The sequence below is a fragment of the Giraffa tippelskirchi genome, chromosome 11 (assembly GCF_054371585.1).
Source record: "Giraffa tippelskirchi isolate mGirTip1 chromosome 11, T2T-mGirTip1v1.2.pri, whole genome shotgun sequence".
Lineage (NCBI taxonomy): Eukaryota > Metazoa > Chordata > Mammalia > Artiodactyla > Giraffidae > Giraffa > Giraffa tippelskirchi.
The window spans coordinates 124,710,235-124,725,451 of NC_137285.1; the positions used below are offsets into that span (position 1 = coordinate 124,710,235).

Here is a 15,217-nt window from a genome sequence, read left to right on the forward strand (position 1 = left end):
TTTATTTAGGTTCCAAGTTCATTCATATTGTTACATTTTGTTCTTATAGTCCCTTTCATAGTCACCACAATAGTTGGCACCTAATAGGCTTTTAAAAAATAAACTTTAGAGGACTTTCCTGGCGGTCCAGTGGTTAGGATTCTGTGCTTCCACTGCAGGGGACAGGGGTTTGATCCCTGGTAGGGGAACTAAGATCCCACATGCCATGCAGCATGGCCAAAAAAGCGAAACAAAACTTTAGAATAGTTTTAGAATTACAGAAAAGTTGCAAAGACAATACTGGATATATCCAATTTTATCCAATTCCATATCCAATTTTCCCTATTTTGTTTGTATGGTATACTTTTTATAATTAATGAACTGATATTGATATATTATTATCAAGTCCATGTTTTACTAATATTTCTTTCATTTTTTAAAAATCCAGGGTCCTTTTTCTGTTGTAGGATCCTACCTAGTATATTACATTTAGTCATGTCTCCTTAGACTCTTCTTGTCTATGACAGTTGCTCAGACTTTCCTTTGTTTCTGAAGGCTTTTACACATAATGGGCTGTTAACACATACATGTTGAAGGAATTGAAATTGTTATCATAGTGGACAGGATTTTCTCTTTATATAATGGAACCTTAAGGTCATTTATTACTTATTATCTAGCTACTTTATAAAAAGACCTCCTCTATGTTAAGGACTACCTTAGCAAAGCTATACCAGTGATCTTTTGAGTGAGTGCCAGCAGGGCAGAGTGAGATAGAGATAACTGGGTTATTAGGGGTAAGATTGGGAAGGGAAGCTGTGACTGCAACTACCTCCTTTCATTATTATTATTTTGTTCATGTTGGTATAGTTGTTATTATTGTTGTTACTATTAAAAGAGACAGTATGCTGTAATAGAGACATAGTCTTTGGAGTAAAGCAGTCCTTTTAGCCACTTGTTAGCTGTAATTTCTTGGAATATAACTTCTGTGGGCCTTAGTTGCTTCACCTGTAGAATTGCCTTACAGTGTTTTGAGAATTAGAATTCAGAAAGTCCCTTGCATGGTGCCTGTGCTTGACACATGCATAATGGTTGTTGGTATTAGAAAATATAAATCAAATTAGAAAGGGGAAATAGAGTGAATTAAAAAAAGCAGCCCCAAAAAGAGGGGCTTCTATTTTTCCAGCTTTTTCTGTAGTGGGTGAAATAGGAAAGAACATGGCCTTGGTTTGCCTGCATGTTTGGTATTAACTGTAGGGAAGCTTCTTTGCTAGACAAGAGACTTGGGTTTTGTTTTGGTTTGTGTACTGTGGGTTTCTAGCCTCTTGGTGAAGAGGTACTTGGAGGTCTGTGAATGCTTATGGTTGGTCTAATGTGGCTGTTTTGCTATAGGTGCTGTGTCTGAAGAATGACACCATTTTTAAGCAAGCCTTTTCCCTCTTGAGGTAAGGATGTTAATAACAGTAATTAAATATAGCTAATATTTGCATCCCACTAGGATGTTCACACAGCATTCTTCTTTCATCATCTCCCCTTACATGTTTTTTAAGCATCTCAAGGATTAACTCCCCTGCCATCTTACTCCTTCCCTATTCTCGGTAAATGACAACTCCAATTATCTAGTTGCATGGGACAGAATCTTTGGAGTCATTCTTGATACTGTTGTTTCTGTTACTCTACATCTAATTCCTGGACAAATCCCATCAGCCTTACTTTTGAAATATGTTCTAATAACGCAAGGCTATTGTAAGAACCACTTTACTGGTAGTTTCTCTTGTCTCAGTTTCACTTCTTCCCATTCATTACTCACCAGAGTTAACTTTCCAAAACTTAAACCTGATCACCTCACTTTTGTGATTAAACTCTGCCAGGAGCTCCTTACTGCCTACACAGAGCAAAGACCAAATTCCTTACCACAGCTTATGAGGTCTTCATAACCTGGTCCCTGGTTACCTCTTTTGCCCTGCCCCCTTCCCTGCTGCTGAAGTGCCACTCACACCCACCTGCTTGCTGTTCCAGATATACTACTTTCATATCTGCCTAGAATGCTTTTTCTGTAAGGCTAAACAATCAAGAATAGTTCTTTGTTTTTAAAAACTCCGCTCCAGTAGTTTCATCCCCTGGTGGAAATCGTCACACTTCCTGTGTATTCCATTAAATCTTGTATGTGTTTTTGTTCTGTACCAGGACTGTATTGTGGCTCACATCTGTTTACTCATCTCTCTTCCAACTAGACCATAGATAGAGCTGTTTTACTTACTTTTGCATCTTCAGGACCTAACACGTTGTCTGACCCATAGTAAGTACTTAATAATATTTATGGAAAGAAGAGAAGGATAGAATAAGGAAAAGTGTAGTATTGACATATCTATAATGAAGAGCATACAAGTTTTGGTAGCTGTGCAAATAAAATGTGCGTATCTAACTGTACTGAACATGCTTTCTCCCTCTTTTTAGGTTCAGAACTTCAGGAGAGAATCCCATCTGTTCTGCAGGTAAGCAGTTATTTCCTAATGTGGTCTTGTTGATTTAAGTGACCCTCTAGCACTAGTATAATTTTGTCTGAAAAGTTGCCAAATATATCTTTGGGAAGATTGGCCAGGACCAAGTCCTACCTCTCACATGGAATTGGACAATGGGCAAGAACATAAATTGTGGGTTAAGAGCAAGAGTTCTGTAGTAGGTTTGGATTCCAGCTCTACCACATACTGTTCTGTGACCTTTAACTACCTCTCTATGACTTGGTTTCTCACTTTAAAAAATGAGGGGAATTTATAGTAAAACTACAGTGAATTATTTGAAGATTCAGTGAGGTAAAACATATAAAGTGCTCAAAAATGTTAACTGTTGTTATTATTATTTTTGCTACTATTCCAGACCTGTCTTTCATGTCCATTATCTACCAGGCTAAGGCTTTTTCTACAGGATTTTATCCAAAATAAATCCATTCAATCTAGTTAACTCAATGAATTTCAATGTTTCAATCCTATTACTTGCCATTTTTACTTTATTGTGTGACAGATTTCAAAGCAGCCATTAGATAATGACATCTGTTTTATGATTAAAGAGTATCAGAAACAGGGAATTCCCTGGTGGTCCAGTGGTTAGGAATCTTCACTTCTACTATAGGGAGCATGGTTTCGATACCTAGTTGGGGAACTTTATTAGACCCTACAAGCCACATGGTGTGGCCAAAAAAAAGTATCAGAAATAAAAGAATGGAAGTAAGGATGGGAACTAACATTTACTGAGTGCTTATTATGTGCCATGCATGACATAAGTTTTACATCTGTTAATTATTTCAGACAATGGCAGCAATGTGTAGAGAGAATCACCACTTCTACTAGGCCTAAAGCCCAACCCCTCAAAATATGTGCTTCTTTTTATTTATTCATTCTCTCAACAAATATTTATTGGACTAGGATGCGTTTTTGGTGCTGGTGGTACAAAATTAAGATGATATGGTCCTTGCCATTTGAAAACTTACAGTGTTGTAAGAAATAATTTTTTGCCCAAGAATAATATAATGAACACTTCTAGACCCATCACTTAAATTCAACTTTTGTTAACATTTTGTCAGGTTCAGCTTTCTTGATCAGATGTATGATGCTTCACCCCTAAATACTTAAGCATGCATTTCTAGAAACAAGGATATTCTTTCCATTCTATTAAAGAACCACAATAGCATTATCTCCTTGAAGAAAATTAATAATAATGCCTCAGTGTCATTTAATACTCTATCTACTTCCTTGGGTGTCCCCCAAAAGTCTTTTATGAGATTATTTATAACCAAGAGCCCAAAGAAGGGTCATGCTTTGCATTTTGCTATAATGTCACCTTTAATATAGAACAGTTCTTTCACTATTTTATTTCTGCAACAGATGCTTTTTGATTAGGCTAGACTGTTTGACTTATAGAATGTCCTTGCTTTTTAATTTGTCTGATTATTTCCTTGTGGTATTTTATGACATGTTCTTCTGTCCCCTTCCTGCAAACTGGAAGTTAGAGCTAAAATTTTTACTAGATTTAAATTAAATAGTTTTAGCAAGAAAACTTAATAATTGATGCTCTGAATTTTATATTACGTCCTATCAGGAAAGGAAAAAAGAGCTAAGAAAATCTGATTGTAAAAGTGAAAAGCATGCATTTTAGAGAATACAGAAAATAAATACTTCACACACACACACACACACACACACACACACACACACACACACACACACACACACACACACACACACACACACACACACACACACACACACACACACACACACACACACGAAGAAACTGAAGGAGGTGAAGAAAATAAAAATCACTTGTAATCCTATCCTATCCTCCACAAATTATTGCTTAACATTTTGGTGTATATCCTACCAGATCTTTTTCTAGCCTTTTCTCTTTCTCTTTCTGTCTCTGTCTCTGTGTGTATATATGTATTTTTTTGTCTTGCAGTAATGGGAACAAATTATATATAACGCTTCATAATCTGCTTTTTCCCTCCACTTAATCTATGGTGAATATGTTTCCACTATAATAAATAAATATTCTACATACTTGTTTTGAATATACTGCCTTAAATGGAACAATCTGTAGGGTAAAAATCTGAGTCTGATGTTTGAATATGTTAAGTTGGAGTGCTTATGAGGAAAATATACTAAGTAGTCCGTTGGAGACACTGATCTTGAGCTCAAAATATAGGTCTGAGTTGAAACTGAATTTGAAAGTCATCATACTGTTGATTTTTCTTGAGAATGAATTAGACTATCCAAGGAACACAAGTAGAGAAGAGGCCCAAGGATCAGGCCCTGAGGAATTCCAACATTAAACAATTGGGTAGAGGATGAAAGAGATGGCTAATGAGCTTGAAAAGGGAGGCCAGCATGGTAGGAGAAAACCAGAATGATATAGTTTCATGGCAACCAAAATGATAATGCTTTAAGAAGGAGAGGGTGGTTAACCAGTTTCAGCTGTGTGCTGCTGAGAGGGGCTTGCAAAAGATGTAGACTAATCGATATCCCTTGGTGTTAACAACATAGAAGTGACCTTAGGGAGAGTAGTATCTGTGTAGGTGTGGTGAGGTCAGTTGTGAAAATCAACTACATTGACAGGTGAATGGGAATTCAGGAGTTAGAGAAAGCTGTTACAGACAATGTATTTAAGAAGTTTGTTTTTGAATGGGAGGAGAGAGAACTGGCAGGAGCTGGAGAGGGATGTGGGGTTAAGGAAAGATTTAAAAAAAAATTATTTTATATATATTTGTTTGTTTATTTTTGGCTGTACTGGGTCTTTGCTTTGTGTGGGCTTTTTCCAGTTTCAGCGAGTGGGGGCTACTCTTTGTTGTGGTGCACGGGCTTCTCATTGCAGTGACTTCTTTTGTTGTGGAGCACAGGCTCTAGGTGCTTGGGCTTCAGTAGTTGCAGCCTGCAGGATCAGTAGTTGTGGCTTGATGGCTCTAGAGTGGGGCTTAGTAGTTGTATTGCAGGGGCTTAGTTGCTCCACAGCATGTGGAATCTTCCTGGACCAGGAATAGAACCCATGGCTCCTGCATCCACTGGTGAATTCTTATCCACTGCCCACCAGGGAGGTCTGGAAAGATTTTTTTTAATGGTTATGTTTCTCTTAATGACACTTTTAATTCTGAAAGATATAAAAAATTATAGAAAAGTGAAAAGGTAATATGTCAGTGAGCCCAGATTTGGCAATTATTCACATTTTGTTTGTGGGCTTCCCTGGTGGCTCGGATGGTAAAGAATCCGGCTTCAATGCCGGAGACCTGGGTTTGATGCCTAGATTGGGAAGATCCCCTGGAGTAGGTCATGGCAACCCACTCCAGTGTTCTTGCCTGGAGAATCCCCATGGACAGAGGAGCCTAGCAGGCTACAGTCCATGGGTCGCAAAGAGTCAAATATGACTAAGCGACTAAGCACTGCACATTTTGTTAGACTTTCATTGTTTTATTTTTTTCTTATATATTAAAAAATAAGGATTATGTTCAAGACCCGTTTGTCCCCTAGTCTTGGACTCATCTCTTATCCCATAACCAGATAATAAGTTCTTTTGAATTGATGTGTATTCTGAGGAAGGTTTTAGAAATACATTTAAGTTATCAACTGTTGAAAATTATAAAAGCATGCAGATGTTAAAAATAAATAGAAATTGTACAAAAGGGTATATGATGAAAGGTTTTGTTTCCAGGTCTTATTCCTCAGTGGTATGCATTGATGGCAGTTTCTTGTATATTCTTCAGGAAAGTTTTATGGTATATGAACATTAATGTTATGTATGTATATTCCTATGTCTTAATGCTGGATATTTAGCTTGTTTTCAGTTTTTGTTATTTCAAAAATGCTGCAGCAACCATTTTTATACATCTTTGTAAACTTGTTCCTGTACATTTGTAAGATAAATTCCTGGAATTGAAATTGCTGAGTCAATGAGTTGTGAGTTGAAAATTTTGGTAAGTATTGTCAGATTGCCCTTCAGAGAAGTTGTATTAATTTACATTTCTATTTTCTGGCCCAAAACTGGGTTTTACAAAACATCTTACTTTTTTGCTGATGAAAATTATGTCTGATTTTAATTTGCATTTCTTGAGAAAGTTTGTCATCTTTCCTTTTTTTTTGGCCATTTGTATTTCTTTTCTTGTGAACTGCCTGTTTATATTTTTTGCGCATTTTTCTTTTGAATTGTATGCTTTTTCATTTTTGATCTGTAAGAACTTTTATATAGCTTTCATATAGTAAGGAAATAAGCATTTTCCTATCATAAATGCTTTGTGTTATTTCTAGTCATTTATTCCTTGACTTTTGTTTTTTTGCTTTTTGCTGAATTGAAGTTTAAAATTTTTATGTAGCTAAGTTCATTTATCTTTGATTTCTAGATTTTGCTTCATGCTTAGAAAGATGTCTCCTCCCCGCCTCAAGATTATTTTTAAAAATCCTTCATTTATCTTCTGTTTTTGTTTTTTTTTTAACATGTGGTCCATCTGGAATTAGAAGTGGGTATTGATGCAGTTTTTTCCACTGCAAATGGGCAGCCAGTTATTTTAACATTTATTGAAACATCCACATTTTCCCCATATATTTGAGGATGTCACCTTGTCATATACTAAGTTTCCATATAGATGTAGAACCTACTGTATTTTAACTTTGTGTTGTTTCATAGATCTATCTGCGTATTTGATAGCAGTACCAAGTTGTTTTAATACTATTGGTTACTAAAGTTTTGAAATATATTTTTGTATCTGATAGCTACCTAATTCTGAGGTAACTTTGTTTTATTCTTGTTTTTTAAGCTGGATCAAATGGGGGCATGTTAAATGCTATTGAAAAAAGTCCAATTGAAAAAAAGATCCTTTTGAAAAGAAAGATGGACAATAGCAGTTTACTTAGCTTCCTATCTGGACAAATTTTAAGTTGTCTCCAAAATTTTGAAATGTAAATGTATGATAAACATACTTGCACATTAGTATTTGTGCCCTTGTGTGATTATTTACATAGGATATATATTTCTAAAAGTCTAATTGTTGGGCCAAAAGAAATGCACATTTTTAGGTATGGTTTTTTTTTTTTTTGGTTGCGCTTGGTATCTTAATTTCCCCACAACCAAGGATCCAATCTGAGCCCCTTGCATTGGAAGCTTGAAGTCTTAACCACTAGACTGCCAGGGAAGTCCTTGAAAATGCACGTTTTTACAGCTATTGATGTGTGTTACCAAATTGCTCTTCAGAAAGATTGCACCATTTTGTAGGGTTTTTTTGGTATTTTAGAATCACTGTTTATATACTCATCAATATTGAGTGTTGTTTTTTACGTTTACTGCTATTAATAATAATAATAATAAGTTAAAAAAAATGCCATCCCTTTTATTTGTAATTTGTCTTTAATTACTAGTTAGTTGGTTGAACATATTTTCAAACATTTACTGGCCATTTATCCTTTCCTTTGCCCATTTCAATTGTGGAATCTCAGTACCTAGAAGGCTCCCAGGTCCAGGGTAACTTACCTTGCATGCCAAGGTAATTCTCTTTGAAAGGACACAGCTTTGTTGGCATTTTTCACAGGTCTTTGACATTTCTATAAAGTCAGACATTTTAAAATTGAATTATGATGGTGTTCAGAAAAAATGAGGAGGAAGCAGTGTCCCTTTCCTACCTTTTACCCATCATACTTTGTGGGTCCTGGCTACCATCCCAGCTGCTCTCTCTAAGGGAAAAGCCTGATTGTAGTGACCATCTTTTTTTTTTTTTTTTTACTGATTTAAATGTACATGGAGAGGTAAATATATACGGAGGTTAAATGAAGGGAACTCAGACTCCTCTTATTATAGCATGAGCAAAAAGGTGGAGTCAGCAAAGCATGGTACATTCAGGTCCAAGTAGTTCAGTGTAATTAGAAAAACTGAAAGAAGTTTGAAAAGAGATTTTGAAAAAAGTGGGTAGCTGCCAGAGCCAAATCATTGCAGATTGCCTTGTTAAAATATCTCTAGAATTTCAAAACAAGCAAACAAAAGCACCCCAACACTTACTGAACACACACTGTTTGCCAGGTGCTCGGGGTTGTATTTGCACTTCAGGGACTTGTGGTCTATGGAATGGAAAAAAAATATCCTGTAATTAGATTCTTGGCTGGGGTTACCCAGTTTTTCTTTCTTTCCCTCCTGCATAGCCCTGCTCTAAATGCTTGTTCCAATCTTGAAAGAGAAATAATTAAAATGAAGTTGTTTATCCTCATCCTGGATTGATGAGTTTAGTTCCCAGTTTAGTAAACAAGGACAATGAAGGACAGTTGACGCTGGCATATATAAAGGGAAGGGACGTGTTGTGGGAAAACTCAATACATGATTACATTCTATAATTGTACCAACTGAAAGATTTTCAAAGCCTCCTTTTGAAGTCCTGGGGTTTTGTCTTCTGCAATGAAAAGAGTTGCCTTTTCTCTCAGGAGGCTGCAGTGTTAATATGACAGCAGGAAACCAGCTTAATGACACAAGCAGGGGGAAAAAATTCAGTTGAACTTAATGGAAATCAGAGGCTTTGAAACTTGTACATTTTATAATTAAAACAACTGGCTAATTAAGCAGTTTAACCATTGGTAATTTGACCAAAACTGTTTATTTAAGAGAGAAAATGGTTAATTTAACAGTAGTTTGAACTAACTTCTTAATTAACCAGCTGCTCTAATTATAGGAATTGCCCCAAACTGAATTTGAAAATGCCTCCTTGCCAAGGAGTTCCAGTAGATGAGAAGCTGAGGCAAGCATTTGTGGCATCATTTTCACCTAAGATGTGTCATCATCTCAAAGATCACTTTTGGTTCTGTTATTTAAAACCAGTGGTGGGTGATTGAGTTTCTATGTACTTAAAGATGGTTACTAGCACCTGGGTTGTTGTTTTTTAATTTACACCAAATATTTTTCTATACAATGGAGGCATGGGAGAGCTGTAACCATAAAGTAAACTCTTGATGACGTTTGTATGTTTAGGGAAGCACAGAGATGACATTTAAGCTGGTCTTGGAGGCAATGAAGGATATCACCAATCAGAGAGGTGCAGTCCTGGCATGGGGGACAGCCTGGCACAGCGCAGAGGCAGGAGAACTTCATGGTTTATACAGAATGCCAAGTGTAGCTCTGTGGCTGAGAAGCAAAGTTATAAAGGCCTGGAGGATGGAGAGTAAGGACAAGAAGTGGTTGGAACTAAATTACAAAATTAAGGTTCTTAAATGCTTGCCTAAGGAGTACGAACTCCAGACAGTGGAAAATCATCAAACATTTTGAAATACAGCAAAGATCTTTTCAAAAATTGTGTGTGTGCAATGGATAAATGGTTGAATTAATGAAAGAAAATAACATGATTAGGTTTGTGTTTTAGAAGGATTCATTTGTCAGCTTTAGAGGATGGAATAGAGATGGGGCTGTGGATACAGGAAGACTAACAACTCAGCTAAGGCTACTACTTGAATCTTTGCTTGAACTTCTGTTCACACTCGCCTTCCCCCCACAACAACCAAAGTGATCTTTTAAAAATACATTAGGCATATAATTTCTCTGATGTTCAGCATGAAATACAAACCCTTAACAAGGCCCAAAGTGGTGGGTTCCAACCCACCACCCTAATCTCTGGTGCATGTAGTCCCTCTTGCTTTGCTTCAGCCACATGGACAGCCTTTTTAGTTCCTTGACTATGCCAATCTGTGTCACCTACTGGGGCCTTTGCACATGCTATTCCCTCTGCCTGCAACATTCACTCTATCTTTTACCTAACAAACTCCATATCTGTCTTTCGAGTCTCAATTTATTTATTTTATTTTTTTGAGTAGATAATGCATGTACATGAAAAAAATTTTTAAAGATTCAAGAGTATAAAGTCAGCAGTAAGTCTCTCTCTCCTGCCGTCGAGCCACATCTCCCTGGGGATAACCACTATTACTATTTTCCTCTGACATCTAGTTTCAGTTCACAGGTTGTTCTATTTTAGAAAGGCCTTTCCTGATATTTCAGTCTAAAATAGATCCACCGATTGAATTGCCATAGCCTTTTTTATCATTCTTCACAGTTTGTAATTTAATATTTATTTTGTGACTCTTCCCTCCTCCTACTACTATAAGCTCCATAAGCAGAGTTTTGTTGGTCATATCCCCTGTTATATCTCCACCTCTTTGCACAGTGTCTGGTACATCATAAGTACTGAATAATTAAACTGTTCCTAAGTTTTGCCTGTTTCTGTAAGCTCGTCTCTTGCCACCTTTCTCCTCATACTCTGCCTTGAAATTCTCTCTCTGGCTCTTCCTCTCCCCATACTGTGTTCTCACCTCATTAACTCCAAGCCACCTGTCAGGTTTTACTTAAAAGCCTCCTGCTCTAAGAATCGTTTCCTGACACCACAAGTCCAGTCTTAATGCCTATCCCATGTATATGGCTCTTATCATAGAGAGCCCTTTTCACCCAGGGTTGATATTAGTCTCGCCAACAGATCATAGGTTCTGTATTGCAGAGGCTTTGTCTCTGTCCATTGTTAGAGCTCCAGCATCTAGGGCAGTACCAACTAGGCCTTCTGTGGATATTGGGTGGTTTGTACACTGCATAACTCTTGGTATGTGCAAGTCACATGGTTGAGAGGGTATAATTGTTGTTGTCTACTCTATTGGGTAGTAATAAATATTTGTTGAATGAATAAACATGCTTTGGGGAGTTCAGTACTTTTTAGGAGGTCATGTATTAAAGTCATAGTAAAATCTTGGTGGATGGATTCATTTTTCAAAGCTGTGGTCTGAGTATGATTGTGTACCCATCAAGGGGTTTTGCATATTAGCTCTTTGGGTGGGACCCTCGGTTGCAGAGTCTGGAACCTGAAGGCTCAGAGAGTCAGTTGGGACCATGACCAGAAGATACCTCAGTTATTTGGAAATCTCTGCCCAAAATACTTCCTTCTGCCTTGCATGGTAAACTCTAACTCCTCTTTCAAGAATGCAGCTGTTACTTCTCTGAACCCTTCCCCTGCGCCCTCCTTCACTCCCATGCCCCCACCTCATGCCCCAGACAGAGTTAGTTCTTTCTTCTAGGTTCCTTGCTTTTATCTCCATTAAAGTATTTTGTACACCATAAGGTAGTTATCTGCTTTCCCATTATCCTTCGCCAGTATGTACTGAGTGTCTCGAGGGAAAGTAGCATATTATAGTCATCTTTGTAACTGTCCCATTATTTATACAGTTGTTGGCATGTAATTGTAAATGCAGACTAATGCATATCATGGAAGGGATCCATGATATCCTAGGGTTGTCTTGATGAAATATTGTGGATTGTGAATGCAGGGAAAGTTTCTGAAGCCATGACTCAGAAAAAAAAAGTCATGACTTTTTTTTTTTAACTTTTTATTGGAGTACAGTTGATTTATACAATGTTGTGTTAGTTTCAGATGTACAGCAAAGTGAATCAGTTATATATGCACATATATCCACTGCTTTTTAGATTCTTTTCCCATACTGAGTAGAGTTCCCTGTGCTATATAGTAGGTCCTTATTAGTTATCTATATTATATATAGTAGTGTGTATATGTCAATCCCAATCTGACAATTTACCTCTCCTCACTCTTGCCTCCTAGTTACCATAAGTTTTTCTACATCTGTAAGTCTATTTCTGTTTTGTAGATAAGTTCACTTGTACTTTTTTTTAGATTCTACATATAAGAGATATATATTTGTTTTTCTCTTTCTGACTTTCTTTCACTCAGTATGACAATCTCTTTGGTCCACTATTGCTGCAAACGACATTATTCCATTCTTTTTATGGCTCAGTAATCCATTGTATATATGTACCTCATGTTCCTTATCCATTCCTCTGTTGATGGACAATTTAGGTTTCTTCCATGTCCTGGCTGTTGTAAATAGTGCTGCAATGAACATTGGGGTCCATGTATCCTTTTGACCATGTTTTTCTCCAGATGTGTGCACAGGAGTGGGATTGCTGGATCATATGGTAGCTCTATTTTAGTTTTTAAAGGAACCTCCATACTGTTCTCCATAGTTGAAGCTATAACTCTTGATTGGCCTGACACAGAGCAGACTACTTGGAAGCACATTTTAGAAAAGAGAAACTTAAATATTTTACTAGATGTCATTAAACTTTTCCACACATTTTGTATTTAGCACCCCACAAAGTGGTGACTTTGGGGAGATGAGGGCAGGACCACAGGAACTAGGAGGAAAGAGAGCAGAACCTAGGACCAGTGCTTTTCCAGAAGGTGGGGAGTGAGCAAGAGAGATACACAGACAGAACAGAGCAGGTTCCAGTGAAGGGTAAAAATAAGGAACTGATATCAGATATGGGAATGATCAAGTCTAGCTAGATTTTGTATTCTAGAAATTCAGATGTTATAACACATCTTAGCACAGGCTGTTTAGTGAGATAGACCTGGGTTTAAATTGCAGTTCTGCCTTTTGCTTGCTGGATGACCTTGGCCAATTCTTGTTTTTTTAAATATTTTATTAGTATATTATTTATTATATTAATTGATTATTATTTTTAATTTTATTATTCATTTATTCTGGCTGTAGCATGGCATGCAGGATCTTAGTTCACCAACCTGGGATCAAACCTATGCCCACTGCAGTGGAAGCACAGGGTCCTAACCACTGGATCACCTTGGCTTTCCCTCCAATTCCTACTTTTTGAGCTGCAGTTTCTTTGTAAATGAAGATAAAAATAATGGGGATTAAAGGAGAGTATGTATATATTAGCAAGTCCTTCTTTGAAGGGGATCTGGGTGACACATCTCTGGCTCTACCACAATGAATATGTATTAATAAATAATATATAGAGTATTAATGTAGAGTATCAATATATAGCGATTCTATTTTTTACGTACGCACTGTTCTGTACCTTATGTTTTTAGTTTTTATTGTTATTCATTTGAAGTCTGTTGGAGATCATTATATATCAACATAAATAAAGCAAATTGGATAGTTTTAACAACTTTGTCGTCCTTTCTGCTGGTTATTTTTGCCACCTCTCTCTCTGGACAATCCTCACTGGAAAACTTCAAAAGCATTATTGCCTGTTGAGGGGCAAGAGAAAATGAGAGTCCTGTGAGGATGTATTTTGTTCCCCTCCACCAGTGGCTCTAACAGGAGAGAATTTCTCAAAGCAGGGACTAGATGTAGTCCAGGGGCCGAAGGGAGAGAGAAAAGGGGTAAACTGAATGTCAGCTCAGGCTCAAGAAATAACTCTGGTTCTTGAAACCAACAAGAGGCTTGCTGTCCCCAGATATTCCACCTTGCAGTGGAGAATTTATCTCCTCATGTACGATCTGTCTGTCCCTGAGGAATTTTGAAACGGGTTTGTCTTCTTTTCTTTCAGGTGGCATTCTGCTGACCACCAGTCGGCACTACAGGTCAAAGCCCACGCATGGCATTGGAAGATACAAGCACCTGGTTAAGCCAGAGGAGGTAAAGGGGGCAGAAGTCCTTTATTTATGTATTTTTAAATTCTTTTGGCCGAGGCACGTGGGATCTTCGTTCCTCAACCAAGGATTGGGCCCGTGCCCCTGCAGTGGAAGTGCAGTCTTAACCATTGGACTGCCAGGGAAGTCCCTAGGGGTCCTTTAGAAAAGGATAGTGTGTAGCTTTTGCAAAGACCCAGACGATCAGATGTGCATAGATTGGATTATATTGGAGCCAGAAAGGATAGCGGGTCGTCCCTCAATTCTCTCCAGTTATGAAGTTTGGATATGATCCAGAGTGGAGATGTTATTGCCAGTTCCCAATCTTGTCCCTAGGCGAGATTATCACAGGGAAAAGCAAATGATTTGGTTTTATTATCTTTGACACTTAAGGAAAATACAGTCTTAGTATTTCGTTCAATATGGACCTCACAATGAAAATGATACATTTAGTTTAGTTGAATGAATGGTTTGTGGCATATAGAAGTGGATTAACATTTTCAGCCAAAGCGCTAATTTTTTTTGCTTGTGTGTTAGCAGATTTAAAAGATGTGTGTGTTTCTTGAATCTATTATCACAGATAACTGGGAGTTATTTCTAGGATTATTTAGTCTACTGCTCTGGCTCCAGCTGCAGGATTGCTTCTGTGGTAGTTAGATTTTTGTGCATTTGAAGAGGACTTTGTGGTAAGATGGACACAATGTTGGCTTGAAAGTCAATCTGTCTTTGAGTCAGGATTCTATCACTTCCTGTAAACAGTATTGTTCAGTTGCTCAGTCGTGTCCGACTCTTTGTGACCTCATGAACTGCAGCATGCCAGGCTTCTCTGTCCTTCACCATCTCCTGGAGCTTGCTCAAACTCATGCCCATTGAGTTGGTGATGACATCCAACCATCTCGTCCTCTGTCATCCCCTTCTCCTTCTGCCTTCAATCTTTCCCAGCATCAGTCTTTTCTAATGAGTCAGCTCTTTGCATCAGGTGGCCAAAATATTGGAGCTTCAGCTTCAGCATCAGTCCTTCCGATGAATATTCAGGGTGGATTTCCTTTAGGATTGACTGGTTTGATCTCCTTTCTGTCCAAGGGACTTTCAGCAGTCTTCTCTAGCACCATAGTTCAAACGCATCAACTCTTTCACGCTCAGCCTTCTTTATGGTCCAACTCTAACATCCATACATGACTACTGGAAAAACCATAGCTTTGACTAGATGGACATTTGTCGGCAAAGTAATGTCTCTGCTTTTTAATACATAGTCTAGGTTTGTCATAGCTTTTTTTCCAAGGAGCAAGCGTCTTTTAATTT

At 37.6% G+C, this 15,217-nt stretch overlaps 1 protein-coding gene across 1 annotated transcript in view; it reads left to right on the top strand.

The window, feature by feature from the left end:
- MRPL48 (mitochondrial ribosomal protein L48) overlaps nt 1–15,217 on the top strand; it is a 47,554-nt gene that overhangs the window by 5,713 nt on the left and 26,624 nt on the right. The window contains exons 2-4 of the mRNA XM_081539600.1: nt 1,369–1,421; nt 2,434–2,471; nt 13,834–13,922. Coding sequence (XP_081395726.1) covers nt 1,369–1,421; nt 2,434–2,471; nt 13,834–13,922 — 180 coding nt within the window. The remainder of the gene's footprint in view (nt 1–1,368; nt 1,422–2,433; nt 2,472–13,833; nt 13,923–15,217) is intronic.